This window comes from Eutrigla gurnardus, assembly GCF_963514095.1.
Source record: "Eutrigla gurnardus genome assembly, chromosome: 21".
Classification (NCBI taxonomy): domain Eukaryota; kingdom Metazoa; phylum Chordata; class Actinopteri; order Perciformes; family Triglidae; genus Eutrigla; species Eutrigla gurnardus.
In genome coordinates this window covers 15601546-15626167 of record NC_139932.1, presented here as the reverse complement: position 1 = coordinate 15626167, position 24622 = coordinate 15601546, and the positions used below count along the sequence as shown (strand labels likewise).

The 24622-nt window shown below is 46.9% G+C and overlaps 1 protein-coding gene across 4 annotated transcripts; it reads left to right on the top strand.

Moving 5' to 3' along the window:
• Positions 1–4: 4 nt before the first annotated feature.
• Positions 5–23692, top strand: LOC311032348 (kinesin-like protein KIF21A). 4 transcript variants are annotated; one of them, XM_084039058.1, is made up of 37 exons: positions 5–368; positions 9659–9881; positions 11600–11782; positions 12636–12785; positions 12896–13030; positions 13111–13275; positions 13711–13826; positions 13959–14154; positions 14245–14434; positions 14611–14674; positions 14767–14973; positions 15556–15603; positions 16067–16124; positions 16208–16319; positions 16400–16588; positions 17222–17421; positions 17515–17622; positions 17711–17779; positions 17913–18058; positions 18141–18285; positions 18548–18742; positions 18934–19035; positions 19176–19341; positions 19559–19579; positions 20237–20294; positions 20725–20779; positions 20910–21109; positions 21213–21584; positions 21675–21707; positions 21824–21960; positions 22040–22124; positions 22212–22301; positions 22382–22540; positions 22624–22741; positions 22822–22992; positions 23075–23271; positions 23364–23692. In XM_084039058.1, the coding sequence occupies exons 1-37, from the start codon at positions 325–327 to the stop codon at positions 23419–23421; spliced, it is 4965 nt and encodes a 1654-aa protein (XP_083895184.1). In that variant the 5' UTR covers positions 5–324; the 3' UTR covers positions 23422–23692. The 4 variants fall into 4 exon arrangements, with proteins under 4 accessions (XP_083895184.1, XP_083895185.1, XP_083895186.1 ...); XM_084039059.1 differs by lacking the exon at positions 15556–15603; XM_084039060.1 differs by lacking the exon at positions 19559–19579.
• The last annotated feature ends 930 nt before the right edge of the window (positions 23693–24622 follow it).

Sequence of the window (24622 nt, the reverse complement as noted above, 5' to 3'; positions counted from 1 at the left end):
CACACGCACACACACACACGCATGCACGCGCGCCACTCTCTTCCCGGGGACGGCGGCAGAGAGACGATGCCTCTGGAGAGGTGACCACCGGCGGATCCGGACGCGCGCTAAACCCCCCCACCGCGGAGACGAGACCCGAATCCGCGGCTCCATCTCATGCAACATGGCGAGGAGCTAGACGCGCCGACAGACAGATAGGCAGACAGACAGACAGGCAGGGAGGGGACACACCGCGGCGCTCTCCCGGCTCCTAAGAGGATCAAGAAAAAGGGGAAATCGAGCTATTTATAAGCGGGACTGGTTGGACCGTCCAGCGGCGACACCATGAGCGGCGGACCGGATGAGAGCTCGGTGCGCGTCGCCCTGAGGTAAGGATGCGGACCCGGTCTCTCCGAGGATGCTCACACCTGCCACGACCACATTGTCCCCCTCCCTCCCTCCCCACCTTAAATGTTATGTCCTGTAATGCCCCCTCCTGATTACATGAGCTCCTTTTGTTAATACCTCCTCTGCAGAGCTGTGGATTTGTGAATGAAGATCTCAGGACAGCCTCCTCTATAGTCACAACACTGCTGTTAAATTACACGGCTTTATTTTGCAATCTGCATTGTGTGTGTTGAGGCAGTTCCGATCTGACCTTTGACCCCCCCAGCGCTGCTTATACTCGCAGGTCAGCCGAGATAGTTCATATCAGGGTTGTGTCGACCTTAAAAAAACAGTCACCTGAGCTGGAAGGGAGAGAGAGAGAGAGAGAGAGAGGACAAAAGCTCCTTCCTATCATGTTTCTCTAACCTCTCTCGCTCTTTTCCGCCTCACTCGTTATTGTGCATTCAGACTTTGACCCAGGACTCTTGTTTGCCGTCTCCGTCATAGATAATAAACCATGTAACGGTGCACTCAGCGGCTCTTCAAGCGCCGTGGAGTCTCATCGATGACATTTCGTCCCGGCTCCCCCCTCAATAATTCAATACAGGAGGGGGGGGAGGAGGCGCCTTCTTACTTCTGAGTTCCAGACGAGTTTCAAAGAAGTTTTTTCGAAGCAAAACCACACTCACACAGACACACAGGAAGGTGTGGAAACCAGCTGCTATTGTTTCTTCTTAGAAAGCGTTGTTCATTATTTGTGGAGCTCCGTTGTCTTGTTTCCTAGTTGGGTTTCCTTTTGTTATTCATTTATCTGATGGGAGTGATGATGGAAGATGATTCTTTTGAAATGAAAATATCACGGGTTGGATTTTTACAGAGGCGTTCAGGGTCTGCGTGTAGGAGTTCAGCAGATCGGAGCCTGATCCGGGGTCAGCTGTCATCTCTTATTTCAGGCACACACACAGAGAGAGTCAGCTGACTTTACCTGCGAGCTCACAGAGCTCCTTTATTTGCTTGATTTGCATGAATGAGCACAGGTTTGGACTTAGAGTGAGGAAAGGCCCGGGTGGCTTGTTCCATTTCAGGGTCATTGAAGGCACCACGACAATAGCAGGACTCCAACTGTGACCTGAAGCATTGGAGCAAACATAAACCACTTATAAATAACATTAAAATACTAATATTTAACTTAAAGCTGCTCTTAATATATACTTTTTTGGAGCACTGAGCTGCTAGAGAGCCAGATATTTCCCCTCAGGAGTCGCTGGACACCAGGTGGCTTCAAACTTATGCTAATGTCGCTTTGTGTCTGCCGAAGGGTACAGGAGGCTTGCTAACACGGTAGCCATAGCAACCAACAAGCAGGTTTGGCCTCACCCTGGTTGGCAGCGTGTTGCCAAAATTAGTACCTGCTCTGTGATTGATGCTTGAATGGAGACGCAGCGGTCATAATGTTTCCAGCTGAGTCAGCAATTAGATACTTTAAACACTGGAAGACGACGTCTCGGCGGTTCATATCAAAGCTGAGGGAAGACGTCGGCCCCCGAGGGGAGAAAACACAATTCATCATTTCCTTTTAAGTCTCCTAGATTTAATACCTGGAGATCGCTCAGATCTTTTTTTATCTGCTATCGAATCTCCGACTTTGTCCCCTTTGAACGCGAAACGGGAGCTTGTTTGTGTTTTCAGGTGGAATTAAATCGCCGTGGCAACGGGCTAATTATTTGGCGCTCGTGGGGGAACCTGAAGTTTTTTAAGAGTTTTGACTGTCAGCCTCTCCCCACTCTGTTATAGTTTAGTTAGCTGAGTGTGTGTGTGTGTGTGTGTGTGTGTGTGTGTGTGTGTGTGTGTGTGTGTGTGTGTGTGTGTACCTGCCTCAGCCTGTGAGCTCTAATGCGGTCTGTTAGCAGGTTCCTAATCCCCCCATCCAGGGTGATGAATTGCTTCTTTATCCTAATTCTGTCTCTTTTTTTCTTTTCTTTTGAGGCAGAACAAGAAAGTAAAAAGTATTTTTTTTTTAATATTATAACTAGAAAAATGATGTCACTTAAAAGTATATTGACGGCTCTTCAGTCTGATTGCTAGACGGTTGCTGCCGTCTCTGCTTTTGACGACCATCACGCATGACGGCGTACAGATGGGTCACTTCTGGCGTTGAATGATTCAGCAAACACACACACACACACACACACACACTCTGCTTACTGGGTTATCCTCCTGTGTGAATGTGTTCCAGACCTCTCTCCTTACGTAACGTCCCTGTTCCCATATGTTGGATGAAAAAATACAGGAAGTTAACGATTTATCTGGAGCCACTCAAGTGACTTATTATTACGGGACGTCGTTATCCTCCGAGTGCAGCTTTAATAATTAAGAGCCGGGCGGCGGCGAGGAATCAGGTTTCCTGTTGGAGTCGTGGTCGTTTTGAATTCCTCATTCTGGTCACTCGTCACGTGGGCTGCAGGTTTGGGAATCTGTCGGGAGAATTGGGCAAAAATACTCGTATCCAGACTGTCTTCACTCCTATTGGCTCCTCTCAGGTGTCTGTCAGACGCAAGTCCCGCCTTCTTGACCTTTGTGGATCGTGTTTGAGGGCAAAGGCTGGACGCCTGCTGCCATGATACAGAACCATTGTGTGTGTGTGTGTGTGTGTGTGTGTGTGTGTGTGTGTGTGTGTGTGTGTGTGTGTGTGTGTGTGTGTGTGTGTCCGTCCAGGCATATCCCTGATAAATATTCATGAACCGACTCGAGTGAACTGAGACACAAAGCCAAGCATGATGCAAGCCATCTGCCAGCTGCTGTCATGTGAGAGTGCAATAACTGAGATATTCAATAACTTCTGTATGGATCGTTTGTTTTATTACCAAGAGGTTATGATTAGTGTAACTGTATTTTAAAACAGTACTTTTCCCACTTCCTACAAGCAGAAGGGACACTCCCATTCAGCTGGAGGGGCCGGTGGCCAGTGGTAGTCATGGTGACGATATGAAAAGTTCCTGTAAAATAAGTTATAAATGTGCTTAAATCACTTAAAATGGCACCAAAACACACTGGAATAATTTCCGTTTTGTTATTAAAACAATATTTTTATTTAATTACATAAAAGATACACAACTTTTTTTAGACAAGATCCTTTTTAGTGATCAACAATCACATAATCTTAAATAAAATCTTAATAAATCTTCAGATCTCCCTGCATGAATAAAGGCTAAATACATTTAAAAAGTCTTATTTTTCATTCAACTTTTTTGTGAATGCCGCCATCGACCTCTCCCTCCTTCCTGCCCAGTGACCTTTGACCCAGGAAGCAGTCAGAGCTGTGATCAGTGACCCCCCAGAATTCAGAATTCCCCTTGCAGCAGCTTGTTCTAGCCGTCACCACGGTAACCACAGGACCTTTCAAGGTTTGTGGGTGTGGTGACGGCCCCCGTGAATGGACACCAGTCAGTCAGCCATCTAAACAACAGGAAGAGAAAGAAACCAAACCATGAGTCAGCAGAAAGCTCTCTTGACCTTTTTCTCCGTTTTTTTCCCCGGCCTCGTTCCCAAATACCCTCTGTGACATCATCGCCCATCCTCATTAGAAAGACATGTATGGTGCATGAAAGTGTTCGATAAAACAGTTATTATTCTAAGCTGCACCTTTCATAAATGAGTTATTAGTATTTATTCTAAGTATTTAAGCCTCCTGCTCTGGACTCATCGTGCTGTACGGCGTTCTCTCGAGGCCGGAGACTTGTTGGAGCCTGCTGCCTGCACGAGCTCACGGTGACACGACGAGTTGGCTCTCCACGTCGAGAGCAGCTGCCAGACAACGAGAAGGCTGTCCTGCTGAGATGCAGTCAGTTAAAATACAGTAGTCTCTCATTGTCTCTCACCCTCCATAAGCTGCTCTCTCTCTCTCTCTCTCTCTCTCTCTCTCCCATCTACATCTGTACGTCTCCTCGCTCGCCCTCTTTCCTCGAGGCGGCCATTAACCACGGTCAACAGACACATACAAACGAGTGCACCTGCTGCCCGATGTACTATTAAAGTGTGTGTGTGTGTGTGTGTGTGTGTGTGTGTGTGTGTGTGTGTGTGTGTGTGTGTGTGTGTGTGTGTGTGTGTGTGTGTGTGTGTGTGTGTGTGCTGTTATATAAGGAAGTCATGACATTGTTCTTTAGTGGTACAATCATGAGGAACAGAGTGAAGCTTTTCAGTATTTGAAGAAGGATTGCTGTGTATGTATGTGTGTGTGTGTGTGTGTGTGTGTGTGTGTGTGTGTGTGTGTGTGTGTGTGTGTGTGTGTGTGTGTGTGTGTGTGTGTGTGTGTGTGTGTGTGTGTGTGTGTGTGTGTGTGTGTGTGGTCCCTTATTAACCTCTGTTGGACAGCATCAGTCCAGATTGGAGGCACCTCCGAGGACTACAGTCCACTCGTATCTCCATCAAAACACTTGCAGACATTCTTCAGCCGCTTAACCACACACACACACACACACACACACACACACACACACACAGGGAAGGGAAGCGAGCGTGTCGGAGATAGATTTTGTAATGTGGGGACTTGTGCAGACACGCTTGTTTTCAATAAAATGTGCTTTGTAGTCCGTCTAATGATCATAAAACAAATTCAAATTTATGGTTTCACCTGGATGTAATCGTGCAATGCTTTGATCATCACAAACTAAATCCCAGAAATATCCGACACATATCTTAAAGAATATATGTACACAGTCTATATATATACATTTACATGAAATTGAAATCTGTATTTGAGTTTAAAAGGAAAGTGTCAATATGTGCCTCAGCAGGATGAGGTCATGTGATGAGTCAGCGTGTGAGGAGAGAGACTTGTTGTCTGCTGCCTCGTGGGCTCAGATGTTCCTCTCCGTTTCTGCTGAGTCACTCTGCCGCTGCCAGCTCGCACCTCGACACTAAACCAAAAATGAGATTACCCAGGATTAGATGGGAAACGTCAGGGGCCGCGTCGCCCGCAATGATGCGGACCGACGACCGGCGGAGTGATGTGATTGGCCGGTTGTCGAGGAGGAGTGATGTCAGCAGACGTGTGTGTCAGGAAGGATGAGATCAGCAGCAGCAGCGTGGTGCTGATGGGCTGATGGGTGACTCTCCATTGATCATTATCAGCAGATAATGCTGATGAGTGATGATTTTCCATATTATATCGATATTCTTGAGATTTTTAACTTTCGTTAAAAAGTTTGAACTAAAAAATGGAGGGCGAAGGTGTATGACGTCTGGGGTTTTCTGTGTGTGTGTGTGTGTGTGTGTGTGTGTGTGTGTGTGTGTGTGTGTGTGTGTGTGTGTGTGCACGAGGAGCCCACTGTATCTCAGGCGGTCGCTGAAATCGCAGTAATGAGACGGAGAGCAGGAGTCCTAACAGGACCTGTCACATGGGGCAAGGCTGACAAAGCCCCTCTGTGTGTGTGTGTGTGTGTGTGTGTGTGTGTGTGTGTGTGTGTGTGTGTGTGTGTGTGTGTGTGTGTGTGTGTGTGTGTGTGTGTGTGTACTTTAAAATCTCACTTCAGCATGCAACACTAATATTTAATATACAAGAAAGGGCGAGCAACATGCGAGATATTCAGCTCAAATCCCAAACCGACACCTGAAGGATCATCAAGCTGCTGGATGGAACGACACACACACACACACACACACACGCACACACACACACACACACACACACACACTTCGTTGAGGTAAATGTGCAGAGTCAAATTTCCGGCATGAAGGGAGTGCGTGTGTCACTCTAGACGGCGGATTAGCGCTGCGGTGCTGAAGGGCGGCCCTGATTCAGAGAGAGAGGGGTTTTTTTTGGGGGGGTTTGAACCGCGGAGTGAAAACCTGCCAGATCATAATCCCAGCTGGAGTCACTAATAACACACCAGCAGGGGCGGGGCTTCAACCTGGCTGATCCCTCACCTGTTTACAGTTACCTGAGATGTGTGGTGCCACAACTTGTGTTGGTTGTGAATACAAACGCCATATAGAGGTTCTTTGTGCTCCAAAGATACTTGACCTTTGATTTATTTCAATCTGTTGAAATCTATGATCCATATATATATATATATATATATTATTCTCAGTGATCAGCATGAAGGAGCTGGACAGACGGGGATGAAGGTTGCCTTCCTCCTCCTCTCATACGTCGATGAAAACAATACATTTAGTTTACAGTAGAGTTGGAAAGTCATAATATCGGTCCCTTTTTAGTTTGTGGAAAACCAGCAGGTTCTGAGGTCCGACCCCGTTGTGTCTGGCGGTCTCATTATGTGAACTGATCACTGTTTGACTGCAGACTACGGTGGCCTCCTAATGCCAAGATTACCATCAAGGTTTTGTCTGTAAACATAATGTGTCTTCTCTCTTTTCAGCCTCTCTTTCTCTTCGTCTGACATTTTCTCATGTCGTGTGTGTGTGTGTGTGTGTGTGTGTGTGTGTGTGTGTGTGTGAACACAATCACACACACTGGGCTTCTATTCTCTCGGGGACTCGTTCCCTGTTTAACCCAATGTTACATTTTTTTCTCCTACATTTTTTTACGATCCCCTTCGTCGAAGTGTGTATCTTGTTACGCGTCTTTCTAGTTGCCGATGACAACGATGACTCGACGCCCTTTTGCTGTGAGCGGCAGTGAGTGGCCCCATTGTTACGCCGGATTACAGTAATGGCTGCCTGTCAAGTTTTGGGAAGGTGGCCAAAGGGATTAATGCAGATTCACTCCCGTAATGCCCTGAACCATCCGACCGGCAACCCTCAGATGACCGAACCACGCCGACGGTTGCTACGGTTACATCATTTCACAGAACCGTCTAGAACAGTCTGTGTTATAAAACTTAAAGCTAATTCATCTTTTCAAATACAGGATATACTTTTATCATTTATTTATGCAGGGAGACTTTATCATTCATCATCTTATTTTAAGATTATTTGATTTTTTTTATGACATTAAAAATATTGGCCATTTATAACAATGCTTTTCTGAGATTCTGTCTTGATTATTATTATTTTTTTATTTGTTATTCACATTTATCTGGGTTAATGTTAACTGTAGCCTTGAAGAAATAATTTCCCTTTTTTTTTCAAACACACATCCAACATTATTTTTAATATTTCAGTATTTTTTGCTGTTTATTTATAATATTCATTATTTCTCTGTCAAAGCATCACATTTGCTTCGTGTCCACATATTTCCTTCCTCCCAATATTTCCACTTCCTCTTCAGGTGGACAGTGGGTTCAGTGATGAGAGGCAGAGGTGCATCATGGGAGGAAATGATGTAATGGCCATGTGTTTATTTGCGCTGAGGTAAACGGAGCTTAATGAAATCCAGGGTGGGACTGTTTACCCAGAGCTCGCTCTCTCTCTCTCTCTCTCTTGCTGTCTGGTGAACAGTGAGAGTACTGTACTGTGGACGGTGGCTGCTGGAGAGTGTGCCGGTCCTTCACACACACACACACACACACACACACACACACACACACACAATGACACCTTATGATCCATAAATGCAATAACGATGCAAACAACGTGGCAAGATTTTATATCTCCAAGAAGCCGAATATTTATAGAAACGGACTGTACCACTTGCACCTGTCTATACAGTAGCCTATGTGGGACCATGTCAGAGGGGCCGTTCCAAAGTCAAGTGGGCCTCCCCAACAGAGATTTATTTTTTCAGAGTGAAGAGATGTAACTGTTGCAACAAAATAAAAAATAAAAAGCTTTTTACAAAAGGTGATTGTTCCTTAATAAGAAAGCAATCAAATCTCGTAAAGATATGTCGTTCTAAATGTGCTGCGTGAATCAAAAGTGAACTGCGAGCGTGTTCACGGCGTCGCCCGCTTGATTCATTTAAGCCTCTTTTCCCGTCTGTGAACGAGTTTCAGCATTTCAGTCAAAGTTCATAAATATTAAGGATTTCGTGGCTCAGGAATCTTTAGAGATCAAAGCACCAACTGGGATTCGTTGTGTGTGTGTATGTGCGTGTGTGTGTGTGTGTGTGTGCGTGTGTGTGTGTGTGTGTGTGTGTACAGGGTGTGATTTTTCATCTCCAAGCCTTTTTTCGACACATGCAAATGAAAGTTGATCGTACAAAGAAAGCGACACTTTTGTTGATTTGAACATCTGGGCCGTCCTGTCTCAGTGGCTGTTTGTGTCCTGATGACAGACGAATGTGTCTTTCTGGGCTGCAGATGTGCGTTTGTGTGCTGCTGATGGTGAAATGGGGGGAGGAGGACGATGAGGGGGGAGGCAGGGAGTCAACGAGACACATGCAATTCCCATTTGAAAGTCCACAGCAAGTGTCGGAGTCTGCTTCTTTTAAATATATATCTTTTAAAAAATGTAATCCCTTCAGATGCTACGGTTTCCAAAAAAAGACTTTGGTCCCAGAAAAGTGATTTTCTGTCAGAAAAGAGCTAACGAGACTCCTCCATCCTCGTCTCTCCCGGCAGCAGTTGGACTGTTGCCGGGGGCAACTCAGTGTGACATAAAGACGAGCATTTAGTAAAACACTCACTCTGCACAGTAGCAGCACTCATCTCCTCTCCAAGCTCGACTCTCAGGCTGACACACAACTGCAGACCAGAGCTGCCAGAAGACTGTGAATTTAAAAAAGTGTAACTGAAATGTTATTACTTTGCAAACACCATGTGATAGAAGGATTTGCATAATAGACAAAAAAATGTTTTTTTCTTTCCATGAAGAGCGGAACGTTATGAAAACATGTAGAGTTCAGTGCCAAGGCAGCAGAAAACTAGCATGTATTTTATGTTCCTACACTGTGGATGTCATAATAATCATAATAATAACAATAATAATAATCACCTCAAAGCTCAAAGTGCTTTCCAAAAAAAAAACTGAAAAAATAAATAAATCAGCAACACAGAGTGAGAAAGCAGGGGAAAATATGATAAATAAAAAAATAAATACAGTCTTAAAAAAGTAGGACTAATACTAGTAGTAAGTTAATAAATCTTAAAACAGTATTTATAAGATACTAAAGTAAAGTAAATATTTAAAAAATAATTAATTAAAGGCAATTTATACATATTCTAAACACAAATTATTATAAAACGGTGTTTTAATGGCTACATATGTATATATAGTGTCTTTTTTTCATATATGGTCATTAAAAAAAAAGTTTATTTGTGAAGTATAAAGAATTTACTCCTTGTAATTATTGTGAACACTGAGGTGAATTCCTTGTATGTGAAAACGTACTCGTCAATAAACTCCTTTCTGATTCTGATAAAACCTCACTTTCCCTCGTCTCCTCTGCCGACAGGATCCGTCCTCAGCTGGCCAAAGAGAAGATCGAGGGCTGCCACATCTGCACGTACGTGATGCCCGGGGAGCCCCAGGTGGTTCTGGGTAAAGACAAAGCCTTCACCTACGACCACGTCTTCGACATGGACACCCAGCAGGAGAGCATCTACACCCACTGCACCGAGAGCCTGATCGAGGGCTGCCTGGAGGGTTACAACGCCACCATCTTCGCTTACGGACAGGTGGGTCGCTTCCGGGGAGACGATTTCATTTCCACGTCATCAGACCGGTAACGAGGGAGCCAAACAGCTGCGCCGGCTCTGTCAATACGCTATCAGCTGACATGTGCCGACGTGCTCTCGCCACCGCAGGAGTGATATTGGCTCTGATGGATGAGCCCGAGAGGGAGAAAGGATTTACGAGCCAATCAGAGGTCGGGTGTGAACAGATTCCTTCGCCGAATACCAGAGCAGGAACATAAATGTGCAAAGTCAAAACATCATTTGGAGACATGCGGAGTTGGTAGGGGATTCTGTTACCTCTGGACAGAACCACACCAGCAACAAAGGCCCTATCAGTCCTGAACCTGCACACTAACACGGATATCTCACCCATAAAGTGGGAATAATTTGCAAATGTCTTGTCTTTTACAAAAGTTATGAATTCATTAATATCACCTGGACACATAATGTAATCATTGCACCAATCAAAAGTGATGACTGATGCTTTTAAATAGGAATAAATAGGAGGATTGTGTCTGAAAAGAAAATATTCCAACTTTATGGGCAACAGTGTATTCAAAAAATATGTCATTATTACTATTCTATTAATAATATGTAGTATAATGATGTTACATTATGAGTGAAAACATATTCTTCTAATCATAGATGATACCTTAAAAAGTCACACACACACACACACACACACACACCCCCCTCTCCCTATAGTTGGTTTCTTCCAAAAGTTGCAGAATGAAATCAGTCCACAACAGCAGAAGATATACACACACACACACACACACACACACACACACACACACACACACACTTGGCAGCACTGTCGAAGTGAGTCATTTTCAATAACCATTTCAGCACCAATAATTTACCTGAACTTATCTAAGTAAATATTTAACCTCTTAGAAAGTCAGAGATTACTGAGCTTCAAAAACTGATTTGTTAACGATTTTTTTTAAATCCCCCAAAGTCTTTGGATATATGTTAAATTACCGAAAATTGCATCATTATTATTATTATTATTATTTTTTTATTATTATTTTCCACCTCCCATTCTGGGTGACGTTGTGGTAACTTCTAGTTCTTCTTTTTATAGTGTTTGTAATGTTTTATATGGATACTAGAAGAAGCAAACACAACATCAAAGCCTATTAGACTTTTATAAAAGCCTTTATTGAATCTCTTCTGGACTGAATTGAGTTCTTTTGTCTCTCCGGCTCCAACTCTGCCTCTTCTGATCTTCCCCTCCTTCTCTTCTTCTCTTCTTCTCTCTGTTCATTATTCTCTCCTCACATTGTTCCTGCAGCTCTTGTGTTGCTGTCAAAGAGCCTTTCACAGTGGAGGCCACATGCACAAACGTAGTAAACACACAGGTGTGGTCTCACACACACACACACACACACACACACACACACACACACACACACACACACACACCCCTGTCAGGGTCTCTTTTCATGCATTTGGACAGGAAGGAGATGGGTGACGCGTGAATTCAAGCTCGATGTTGCATTCCTTCCTTTGTCACCACGGTGACCAATCCATCCCCCACTCCCCCCCCCCCCTCGGTTAGAGAAAGCACTCCGAGCTGCACCCCAAAGTCCTCACAGCTGATTGGTCGAGCATAGAAATACACAGACAAACACACACGATGAACGTAGAAGTAGACTTTTATTAGACTGTTGAGTAACTGTGATCTCCCCTCCTCCTCCTCCCTCCATGTCCAGACGGGTTCGGGGAAGACCTACACCATGGGAACCGGCTTCGACGTCAACATCGAAGAGGACGAGCCGGGCATCATCCCCCGGGCCGTCAAGCACCTGTTCAGAGGGATCGAGGAGCGCCGGCAGGCGGCCACCGAGCAAGGCAGGCCCGTTCCCGAGTTCAAGATCAACGCCCAGTTCCTGGAGGTGCAGAAACACACACACAAAAACCCAGGAAATGAGTGTTTACGGCTCAAATCGAGGAGCAATTATCAGCATTCGGTCTAAATAGTCCACTTAAGGTCCGTCAGTGAGATGTAGCTGGAGCAGGCAGACGGCAGGAGGTCAGAGGTCGTCAGAGGGCGTCGGGGTTTGGGGTTGTTAAAGCGTGCCGATGACCCTGCAGCCGTTAAACGGTCATTACTCCGGCCCCGTGGTCGGGTCCCGGCTGTATTTTTAACCCCGTGGATGCTGGCAGCTGGTGGAGAAGCAGCTGAGGGGAGAAGATGAGTCTGGGAAGCAGACCGGCCAACCGCCGTGCATTCTGGGTATCAGACCATATTGTTTATGACTTAAATTGCTTTCTAGAGCACAGAAGTGGAAGATGTACTCAGATATTTTACTTAATCTAAGTAATATCAGTGTGAAAATACTCAAAATGTTAAAGGATAATACATCAAAATATGCTTGAAGTTCTAAAAGTAAACTCGTTATGCGAAACAGCCCATTTCAGAATAATATATATTATAATTATTGATGCTTTCATGTGTTTATCACTTTCATGTTGCAGCTGGTGACTGTAGGGCTAATTTTACCTACTCGAGGTACTTAATCATTATATACTACTTAATAATACATCATATTTTATTGATTTATATTTCAAATCTGCAAAGTAGTAACTAGTAACTCATACTGTTAGATAAATGTATTAAATAGAAGTACATTCAATAAAAAGTACTTCCTTCTGAGATGTCGCAACGTAGACCGATAAAGTTACATAAAATAGAAGTACTCAAGTGCAGTACAAGTACATCATCACTCACCGTTATATTCCCTCCAGTTGTACAACGAGGAGGTGCTGGACTTGTTCGACTCGACGCGGGACAGCGAGGCCAGGAAGCAGAAGTCCAACATCAAAATCCACGAGGACGCCAACGGAGGCATCTACACCGTCGGGGTCACGACCCGCACCGTCACCTCGGCCACCGAGGTCAGCGGCGGCTTGGTTTATTATAACCTTTTGCAGCCAAATTCTCCCAAACAAATGTCTTTGCATTGATGTAACATACAGTGTATGTATGCTGTCTCTCCTACAAACAGATGATCCAGTGTCTGAAGCTGGGCGCTCTGTCTCGGACCACCGCCAGCACCCAGATGAACGCCCAGAGTTCACGCTCCCACGCCATCTTCACCATCCACCTGTGCCAAGTCCGAGTCTGCTCCCCGGATAACGACGTAGGTGACCTGGACGCGCCGGGCTCGCCCCACGCCGCCTCTCATCCCGTTACTGTCACAGCGTTTCCTTCCTCTTCCAGGAGAACGTGACAGACAACCGTCTCGCCAGCGACTCGGAGATCAACGAGTTTGAGACGCTGACGGCCAAGTTCCACTTCGTGGACCTGGCCGGTTCCGAGAGACTGAAGAGAACCGGAGCGACGGGAGACCGGGCGAAGGAGGGCATCGCCATCAACTGTGGGCTGGTGAGCTGGTCTGAGTGTGTACTTTAGTGTGTCCTTTAGTGTGTTTCTGCAGCCATGGTGTGTTTTCTTTATCGGGTCATGAGGAATCTGGTCTCAGGTGATTTTTGTGGAGCAAGAGAGCCCCCATGTGGTCAGAACACGAACTGCACATTTCATTTATTTCCCTAACACGAGTGTCATCATTTATAGCTTCACTCAGGTCTAAAAGTAGAGCGTTAAGTTCCTATTTCATTAAGTCCCAGACATGTTTTTACCCTCAAATATCCAATTTATTTATTTATTATGTGTTTATTCGGAGAGGACAATGCATGCTTTGTGTAAATGTGCCTGATTTAGCCAGAAGCTCATTTTTCCATCCAACATAGAGCGACATAAAACCTTTGGGACATCACATTACATCGTGATAACCCTATTTTTTTCTCCGTCTCACCTCAGCTGGCGTTGGGGAACGTCATCAGCGCTCTGGGAGACCGGAGCAAGCGCTCCAGCCACGTGCCTTACAGAGACTCCAAACTGACCCGGCTGCTGCAGGACTCGCTCGGTGGCAACAGGTCTGGAAACACACTCTTTTTAATATTTAATTTACCTCAGTAATGTTCACATGCACGGGCCACGTTATTAACGAGCCAAAGTAGTGCAAAAATCGTTGCAATCCGCGATTCTTGATCTCCTGTGTTCTCCAGCCAAACGGTGATGATCGCCTGCATCAGCCCGTCGGACCGGGACTTCATGGAGACCCTGAACACGATGAAGTACGCCAACAGAGCCCGGAACATTAAGAACAAGGTGATGGTGAACCAGGACCGGGCCAGCCAGCAGATCAGCGCCCTGAGGACGGAGATAGCGCGGCTGCAGATGGAGCTGATGGAGTACAAGACGGTGAGGAAGGGCAGGTCGGTCGGGTGGAATCAGAGATCAGTGAATCCGTAAATCAGGGTGGTGTCATGTTGATATGAATCTGGTGCTCAGGGGAAGCGTATGGTGGGGGAGGACGGCATGGAGGGCATCAACGACCTGGTCCACGAGAACTCCATGCTGCAAACGGAGAACAACAACCTGAGGGTGAGGGTGAAGGCCATGCAGGAGACCATCGACGCCCAGAGAGGCAGACTCACCCAGATCCTCAGCGACCAGGCCAACCAGGTTCTGGCTAAAGCAGGTGGGCACACATATAGCAAATTATATATTTTTTCTTATTGGATAAATGACATTTTTGACCTGTGATGTCACAGAAATGTCTGAATTCAGAGTATCTTCGTGGGGGAAGGTTTTGTTTTATATGTAATTACATTTCTCTGCATGAATCCATGTTAAAGTCAAAGCCTCTGCTTTCAGGCGAAGGCAGCGAGGAGATCGGGAACATGATCCAGAACTACATCAAAGAAATCGAGGAGCTCCGGTACGCCGTGACATCATTTTGAAATATCTATTTCGGTATGTAATATAACCGGCATGCATTTACACCATTGAACTGTCCTCCCTCGCACTCAGAGCTAAACTTCTGGAAAGCGAGGCCGTGAACGAGAACCTCAGGAAGAGTCTGTCCCGGGCCGCCACGCGCTCCTCGCTGTACGCCGGCCCCGGCGGCGCCTTCTCCCAGCCGCTGTTCGCCGCCGAGAAGGAGGCCAGCGACGTCATCGAGATGGCCAAGAAGAGCCTGGAGAAGCTCAAGAGGAAGGAGAGGAAGAAGAAGAAGAGGTATGGAGGTGCTAGTGACGGCTTTTAATGATGGCGGCCGCCTGGCGAGTTGTATAACTTTCAATAAACAAAAAAAGGAAAAAAATCCAGTGTTCCAAATATAGATTGGTTTTAATTTCCAAAAATAAGAGAATTTACAGCCTTTATCTGTTCAATGAATAATAAGGATATTAACTTTAGAATTTACAAATAACAGATGTGCAATAAACAAAGAGGCCACATCTCCTCTCCATCCCTTTCCTGTTTAACGGCCTTTTGACCTGCAGAGGGCACCAAATCTCAAGAAAGTCATATAGAAGAGGCATGCATTATAATTAGTAAATAAGTGATTAAAATGGCTTCTACAGCAGCATTCGTCATTTCAAACACGCCCGGCCTCTCTTGCTGCTCTCTCACTCTCTGTCTTTCTATCTTGGAATATTTCCCTCATTTGACCTCGGCGGCCCGCCTCCCCCTCTCCACCTCCTCCTCGTCTCCACACCTCCCCCTCTCCACCTCCTCCTCGTCTCCACACCTCCCCCTCTCCACCTCCTCCCCCTCCTCACTCACCCCATCCTTCCATCCCTCTCTCTCTCTCCAAAGACTACGCCGACACGAGGAGTCTCTCCAGCCAGAGGTTGAACACACCAGGTTTGCAGCTCCCAATGTGACACTGGTTCATTTTGTGCTCAGATTGAAGCAACTAAAAGGATTTAATTTGATTGTTAACCAGCATCTGAACCCAAATCTTTCCTTTCCAAGTGGCCAAAGCTACTAACCTCTCATTTCTCCTGCACCTACAGGTGGTTAACACTTCCTGCAGGGAAACCTCTTCCTCTTAATCAGCTGTTCTGTCCATTTTCGTCCTTTTCTCTGCATTAAACCAGCTTGTTATTAGTGCTTCATCCGTGTCACCCCTCATGCAATGCAATCACAGTGAAATCATTCATTAATACACTGACTCCACATCTGCTCCTGATCAGGTCGAGTGTTAAGAATAATCACTTGCATGTTCACTTTATCCTCCTTGTGATTTGAATTGTAAATTCCCCAGATGTGACCTCCAGCGTGAGATCTCGATCTCGGTAACTAACTGGTCTTTTCCTTTTTCCAGCGTCGTCAAAGAGGAAGTGCCCGACAACGAACACGAGCGAGGCAACGAGGAGGCAGAGGTGGAGTATTTAAATATATATACAGTATATAATAAGTGTGTTCTTCTCGTATATATTTCACTTTTGTTCTCGTACGTCGACAGGAGGGCAGCGACCACGAAGAGGGCGAGGACGCCGACGGGGAGGAGGAGGAGTTCGACATGGCGGGGGACGAGACGTCGGACGAGTCCGACTCCGAGGAGCTGGAGGAGAAAGGTGAGATTTCTGAAGCCGCGGTCGTTAATCAGAGTGAAGGGAGGCATCGGTGGGGGGTCTCATCATCCGTCTGTGCACAGAAAATGTCCAGGCCGACCTCGCCAACATCACCTGCGAGATCGCCATCAAGCAGAAGCTGATCGACGAGCTGGAGAACAGCCAGCGGCGCCTGCACACCCTGAAGCAGCAGTACGAGCAGAAGCTGACGATGCTGCAGAACAAGATCCGGGACACGCAGCTGGAGAGGGACAAGGTGCTGCATAACATGGGTGAGACGGGGAAAACAGATGCTCAAACACATCGCACCGCTTCACTGGATCCCTGTTCGCTTTCAGGAGGGATTCTAAGATTTTACTGATCACTTTTAAGGCTATGTTTGAGAAATGCTGACCCCATACGAGTCCCTTCTAACTATTCCAAAGTCCAGGCTCAAAACCAGAGGTGATCTTCTCCACCAGGGAAAAAGAAGCTTATTTGTGGAGATAATTTCCCTTCTTCCTGCTCTCCCTGTCTTTATGCTGTATAGATTAGGTGTACAGTTATATAAATATCTATTTTTCTGTTATAAAGAAGCATTTTATGGAAGTAATTTATTCCCTCATTCTGGGAAAGATGAACCGGTGCGGGTTGAGTTATAGTTTTAGACTTTAGAACGACCTGCCGGAGGAGCTAAGGCTTGCTGAATCAGTGACTTCTTAAAAAACACACTTTTATAGACTTGCTTTTATGTGACATCGCCTTTTTTAACTTTTAAATTTCCAACATTATCTTTTTACCTTATCTTACCAACTCTACCTATCGTTTCTCCTGCTGTTTTTAAAGGTGCTATATAAATAAAGTTATTATCTCTGCAATAGAGGACATAAAAGGAATGACTTCGCTGTTTCCTCGTCCGTCTCCAGGTTCGGTGGAGTCGGGTACGGAGGAGAAGGCGAAGAAGATCAAAACGGAGTACGAGAGGAAGCTGAGCTCCATGAACAAGGAGCTGCAGAAGCTGCAGTCGGCTCAGAAGGAGCACGCCCGCCTGCTGAAGAACCAGTCGCAGTACGAGAAGCAGCTCAGGAAACTCCAGCTGGATGTGGGCGAGATGAAGAAGACCAAGGTGAAGGATTAGGTTGGGTTTTTTAGGGTTTTTTTATACTCGACTTCTTGCAGTTGCTGATTATGGCCTGCTGTGTTGTTGTGTCTCCACCAGGTGGTGCTGATGCGTCAGATGAAGGAGCAGCAGGAGAGAAACAGAGCCACGGAGTGCAGGAGGAACAGGGAGATCGCCGTTCTGAAGAAAGACCAGCGTAGAGCCGAGGTCAGAGGGATGGAGTCGCCCTAACTTACCTTTAAAACTCATGCAACGACAACAAACTCACTTTCCCAACATGCACTCCTTCTTGCAGCACCAGCTGAAGCAGATGGAGGCCCAGAAGAGACAGCAGGAGTTGATCCTTCGCAGGAAGAATGAGGAGGTGAGACATCGGCTATTGTTTCACTCTAACTCAGAGATCTTCAACAGGTGGTCCGGGAATCCCTCCACCGGATCACTATAAGCCTTGGGGGTCCTTGCTCTAATATGCCGAGTGTCTCTCCTCTCATGAACAGGTGACGGCTCTCAGGCGACAGGTGAGGCCCGTCTCTGGGAAGGTGAGCAGGAAGGTGAGCTTACCTGAACCCCTCAACGAGTCTTCTCACAGAGCCACGCCGGGACGGCTGCACACGTCCGGAGCGTCCTCGGCCAACGGAGCGAGGTGGGCGTGTTTGTACGTGCATCACGCCGTTGAGAGCGTGTTTTTAAATATAGTTATATAGCCTTTTCTTTTCTTCCTGCAGGAGTTCTCCGGTCCGGATGGGAAGCAGCTACCTCAACAGGACGGCCCGGGTTAAATGGCAATCGCTGGAGAGACGCATCACTGACATCATCATGCAGAGGATGACCATCTCTAACATGGAGACGGATATGAACCGGCTGCTGAAGGTAAACGTGGCATCAGATTCAATCAAGAAAAATAAAGCATGAAGAGAAGAAATTATTTGTTTTTTCCAGCCCTGGAAAATAATATTTGCTTGTGAAATATGCAGGAAATGTATTCATGTAGCACACATCCAGTATGTCAGTTCTAAATGGGACATTTTATCGAATAAAATGACAGATTACAGCCGTTTTTTCAAACATCAAAATCAAAAATTGTCTTCTTCGTCACTTATTCTTATTGTTCTTCCGCCACCGTCACCCCTAGCAACGGGAGGAGCTGACCAGGCGGCGGGAGCGGGTGTCCAGGAAGAAAGACAAGATGGCGGTGGAGGGTGCGGACGCCGACCGCTCCCTGGTCTCCCTGAACGAGGAGCTGGAGTCTCTCGGCGCCAACATCGACTACATCAACGACAGCATCGCCGACTGCCAGGCCAACATCATGCAGATGGAGGAGGCCAAGGTAATGCATTAATGCTAATGCTAAGTGCTAATGAGTGAGTGTTATCTGATTAAACTCAACACAACTGACATTATCTGGCCAATCAGGGTGAATTAACCTAAAACGATAGAGTAGCATCAATCCTTCAACGGTTGCCCGTGAGTTTCTTCTCATGATCCTTTATTGAATGTGTTTTTTTAATTCTACTACAGGAGGAAGGAGACACGGGTGATGTCACCGCAGTGATCAGCGCCTGTAATTTATCAGAGGCTCGCTTCCTTCTGGATCATTTCATGACGATGGCCATCAGTAAGGTAACTACCACGCGTAGCAACGTCACAGCCTGATTCAATTAGCTTTCAATTAGATTTGGATGGGATTAGATTTGATGAAACCTAACTGGTCCGATGAGGAAACAGAACACAAATGATAAAGAGACGTCTGGTTTTGTCAGGGTCTGCAAGCGGCTCAGAAGGACTCCCAGCTGAAGGTGATGGAGGGCCGGCTGAAGCAGACGGAGATCAACAGCGCCACCCAGAACCAGCTGCTGTTCCACATGCTGAAGGAGAAGGCGGAGATCAACCCGGAGCTGGACGCCCTGCTGGGCAGCGCCCTGCAAGGTAGGAGAACGCTCGCCAAACCAGCACCTCCATCACAATCGTCCCTTTATTTTTATTCTTTCGCCCACGTGGCGACGCTTTTATTTTGCAGGCCTTGAAAAACACATTGTTGGTCTGTAAAATAAAGAGTAGCCTCTTTTTTTTGGTTCTTCATCTCTGGGTTTTGATTTTGATTTGAGTACTGTTTGTCTTCTCTGTTGTGTTGGTGTGAACTCAGAGTTAGGTTACCTGTCGCCAGGTGAGTACGAGATGCATAGGAATGTGATTGAGAGGGCGCGGCACCTGCACACTACAAGATTCCAACGTTTCCCCCCCGATTATAGCCAAATATGGGCTCAAACTAAAAGATTTAACAGAAAAAGGTCATATAAGTGCATTTTAATCTTCATAAAGTCATGTAACAGTATATGCATAGTTAGATAGGTAAACCCAAGGTGACTCTCTGACCTTGATATTCCTCAAGTAGATGGAGGAACTTGTAGTGTGCATCAGTCCTCCTGTTGAGAACTAACCCCGTTTAAATACCATGACGTGCATGATGTTTGGTGTCCCACCACCTGCTAGCGAGCCCCTCAGGTCACTGCAACTAAACAGCAGTAAAGGACACAAAGCTGAAGCGTTTCTGTGTTTGTTTCCCCCACCGTCCCTCTCATGGTTGTTTCCGTTCCTCCTTCACGCTACGCACATATTCCTACACTGTTAGCATCCAGCTGCGTCACACTAATGACACCCATCCCCCCCCCCCCCTGTCTAAAACTACCCCCCTGGCCGTGTTATGAACTGACGGAGCCGTGATCACCGTTGTGCTGTAATATTTAGCTTTCTAGCTTTGTCTTGAAAATGCCGTGAAGGAAAACTATTTTGCAGATTAAGTGAGAAATCAGACTTTTCACAGAGAATGGAGACGACAGCAGTAGTGAGGAGTCCAGCCCGAGTCCGGCCGCGGAGGGCAGGTAAATACACACACACACACACACACACACACACACACACACACTAATGTTTCACAGCAACAACACTACTTACAGCCAACTGTTGTGCAGAAAAACAATGTTTAATTTTTGAGGGTCGTAGAGACTCGGGAGTGGGTTAAATGTTTTCTATTTTCCTCTGCATTTCACTGCACTTTCAGATTTAGAGCCGTGTAAATGCAACATCAACTGAGCTGTAATAACTTTTTGTGATTCCTCCCCGTTGCACCGCCATCACTTCTACTTTTACAACATTTATAATGTATTCAGTAGTTAAGAGTTATGGCCACATAGCAGCCTCAGCTCTACTTTGTGTTTAGTGCCAATAAGGAAATATTAACATAGTGAAACTAAACCTGCCACTCGGGAAATTACACCTGCTTAACATAGAAAACCCCTCGCTTTGTTTCAGCACGCTGACGTCAGATCTGATGAAGTTATGTGGGGAATCCAGACCAAGAAGCAAGGTACTGAACTGATCCGATATACTGTAAAACGTTTGAGTTAATTGTTTTACGTCCTGTAAGTACAAGCTTTAATTATTTACGGGGTTTGAAATCATCTCTAACTGCTCCGTTGACCGTCCTGGTCCCTCAGGCTCGCAGGCGGACCACCACCCAGATGGAGCTGCTGTACGCAGGCAGCGGGGACGCCTTCTGTGAATCCCCCACCGGAGACTTCTCCGGACCTCTGCTACCCGTCTCGGAGCGCCTGGACGGGTCGGCGTTGTTCGGTCAAACCCCCGACCGCGAGCTCACCGTTTCCCCATCTGCACTGTCTGCCAGGCCAGCTGGCATGTAAGTGTTTTGGGTTGGGGGGGGGGGTCATTATCACCAGTTCATTATTCCGTATTGTTGCTCGTGTTATTCATTACTGAACCGTGTGCAATTCTGGATCCAGGTCCTCGACGGGGTCTGAGCGAAGGCTCCCGGACCGCTCGCCCCTCAGTCGAAGGAAGGCCCCGGAGAAAGGAACCACGCCCACACACATCCCGGGGCCCACGCACACCCCAGCACACACACACAGCCCAGCACCCTCACACACCCCAGCACACACACACACCCCAGCAACCACACACACCCCAGCAACCACACACACCCCAGCAAACATACACACCCCAGCACCCTCACACACCCCAGCACCCTCACACACCCCAGCACCCACACACACCCCAGCACCCACACACACCCCAGCAACCACACACACCCCAGCAACCACACACACACCTCCACCCAGCACGGCGGAGGCTAAAACTAAAGACCTCAAATCACCGTAAGTGAGAAGCAGCGTTCTCCTGTTTTAGCTGCGTAAGTAACGTGCATGTTACATTTTTACTTCATGGTACTTTGTTTTCTCGTTCAGGTCGGAGGAGTCACCCGTATTTGAAGGCCACAGGTAATAGCTTTTTGAATAGGAATTCATTGGACCTCCTCATTGCACACCTCTATTGTAAACCCTGATATTTCTATGCATCTCGCTGTAGTCACAAACTATATCTTTCATGTTGTCAGAGGTGTGATCAACCCTGTGGCGGCCCCAACGAACAGCCGGGGGGCCAAACTCCAGTGCGTCTACGTAGCGGAGGGCCACACCAAACCCGTCCTCTGCGTGGACGCCACCGACGATCTGCTCTTCACGGGATCCAAAGGTGGAGAACATGAAATGATTTTCAGAAAAAAACGTATTTCTCTTTCTGTGTGTCTATTCTCAAACGTGTGCGTTCTCAGACCGTACGTGTAAAGTCTGGAACCTGGTGACGGGTCAGGAGATCATGTCTCTGGCGGATCATCCCAGCAGCGTCGTCTCAGTCAGGTAGTACTAGTTAAATAGCAGTAATGGTAGTAATTACTAGTAGTACATGGCAGTGCATGGAAGTCCTTGTTTTGTGTTTTATTTCAGGTACACGTCGAGTCTCGTCTTCACCGTTTCCACCGCTTACATCAAAGTGTGGGACATACGAGACTCCGCCAAGTGCATCCGCACGCTCACGTAAGTGTAGTTCTTCTTCTGGCTACGTTGTTCAATTATAAATGAAATCAATCATAAGAAAGGCATTTTGTGGATGTCAGGTCATCGGGCCAGGTGGGCTCGGGCGACATCTGCTCGTCTGCCAGGAGTTTATCCATCCCGCCGGGGGAGAGTCAGATCAACCAGATCGCCCTCAACCCGTCCGGCTCCTTCCTGTACGCCGCCGCCGGCAACGCCGTACGCATGTGGGACCTCCGCAAGTGCGTTTTATTTATTTTTTAAATCTGTTACAAAGCATTTAACAGACAGGCAGACAGGCAGCTCATCCTATTTCTGTCTCTAGGTTCGTATCCACGGGGAAGCTGACCGGCCATCTGGCGCCTGTCATGTGTCTCACTGTTGACAAATTAGGTAACGGACAGGACGTCGTCCTCACCGGCTCCAAAGACCATCACATCAAAGTAAGACGCACATGACTGTGACCGACTGTAACGGAGATCAAGATGCACGGTGGATTCACGGGTTTCTTTTTTTCCTCCAGATGTTCGAGGTGGCGGAGGGGGTTCAGGGCAGCATCGGCTCCAGCCAAACGTTCGATCCCGCCCACCAGGACGGCGTGGAGTCTCTGGCCGTGCACGGAGACGTTTTCTACAGCGGCTCCCGAGACTTCTGCATCAAGAAGTGGGACCTGGGCAGTAAGCAGCTGCTACAGGTACGCCGTTACCCCGGCAACAAGGAGCGATGATCCAAAATGCAGACTAAACTGACGCTAACGGACTTGTCGTTTTCTTCAGTCTGTCAGCGCCCAGGCGGACTGGGTCAGCGCTCTGGGCGTGGTGCCGGGCTCCCGGGTGCTCCTCAGCGGATGCAGGGGGGGGCTGCTGCGTCTCTGGCACGCCGACTCGCTGGCGCCCCTCGGCGAGATCCGGGGGCACGACAGTCCCATCAACGGGCTGGCCGCTAACAGCAGCCAACTCTTCACCGCCTCAGAGTGAGTCACAAAATTAGCCTCATTCCCCATCAACCAGTATTGATGACATCATGATTTGTTTTTTAATTTGTGTGTGTGTTTTTTTAATGCAGTGACCGAACGGTGAAGATTTGGGAAGCCAAAGGATCTCTGGAGGAAGGAATCCACTGACACCTGCCTCAGACTCGAGGATCGTCTACTGGCCTTCACGCAATCAAAATGAATCACGTGAAGGAGCTGCATCACCCGTGTACCTGATGATGTGTTGGACCCTCAACCACGCCGATGCTCCGCGGGGATCGCTTTCAGGGAAGTCTTGATAAGATGTGACAGCTCTCCGCTTTTTTTCGAGCCGTATTGATATTTTTCGCTCAATACGGATCACAGCGGAGCCTCCGGAGTGTCTCTTCTGAACAGCTGATGGATAACTGTGACAGAACATGATGAAGAAGAATATGGATTCCCTGCTGTGCTTTGCGACATTCCTCTCCTCGGTTCAGCACTACACAACGTGGATACCTTTATAGCAGCCTAGTTGTAGTTTTGTGCCCCGGCTGCTGAGATTCAGTGACAACACAGTTGTTTTACTGCTGAAAGAGTCTGACATGGATATCTCCCGCTCACCAGCAGTAACTGTGAGTCTATCTGTGTGTTCACATGATGCTGTGTCATCGCTCTCCAGGTCATTGTGTGTGTGTGTGTGTGTGTGTGTGTGTGTGTGTGTGTGTGTGTGTGTGTGTGTGTGTGTGTGTGTGTGTGTGTGTGTGTTAGCAAGGACCAAACAACTACTGAAACTGCATATGGTCTTGTTCTTTTCAGCTGTTACTGCCAAACCTTCTAGTGCAGAGGTTTTCAAAGCGGGAGGTGGGCCGCCTCAAGGGGGCGCCAAACAGATTTAGGGGAGGCTCAGTGACTGGAAGTAAAAAATGATCACACATAGCAGGCTGAATGTGTGTGATAGTCCATAGATGCAGTGGATTTGACTGTTTCCCCCACATTCCCAGAGTCAGAAACTAATAAATTGCCTTTTTTTTATGTTTTCAGTATTTATCTGGGCTCAGTCATGCTAATCATGACCCCATAGCATCTGGGGATCTGGGGAAGTAGCACTGTATGATGAGGAGGGGGGGGGGGGGGGGGCGGCCCACAGTCTCAGACTTTAAAAAAACCTCTGCTCAAGTGGATCATGAGAGCCGTCTAAACAAAACACACATGTCCTTACACTTCTGGTGTTTCACTCAGCGTTCATTAAATCAACCGCTGATCAATATTACGTTTATATAAATCAAAATGTGTGTTTCTCCCTTGATATCATTTCCCTAAACATTCTAAAAGTGATGATAAGCTTTCTGGATCCTTTGCTGACGATATT

What these genes read in the sequence shown, in the direction of transcription:
- LOC311032348 (XM_084039058.1), top strand. Translation starts at nt 325, where the DNA reads ATGAGCGGCGGACCGGATGAGAGCTCGGTGCGCGTCGCCCTGAG. An exon ending in GTTAGGTTACCTGTCGCCAG is followed by an intron (nt 19,580 to 20,236) that starts GTGAGTACGAGA and finishes GACTTTTCACAG; the next exon opens with AGAATGGAGACGACAGCAGT. An exon ending in CCCGTATTTGAAGGCCACAG is followed by an intron (nt 21,708 to 21,823) that starts GTAATAGCTTTT and finishes TCATGTTGTCAG; the next exon opens with AGGTGTGATCAACCCTGTGG.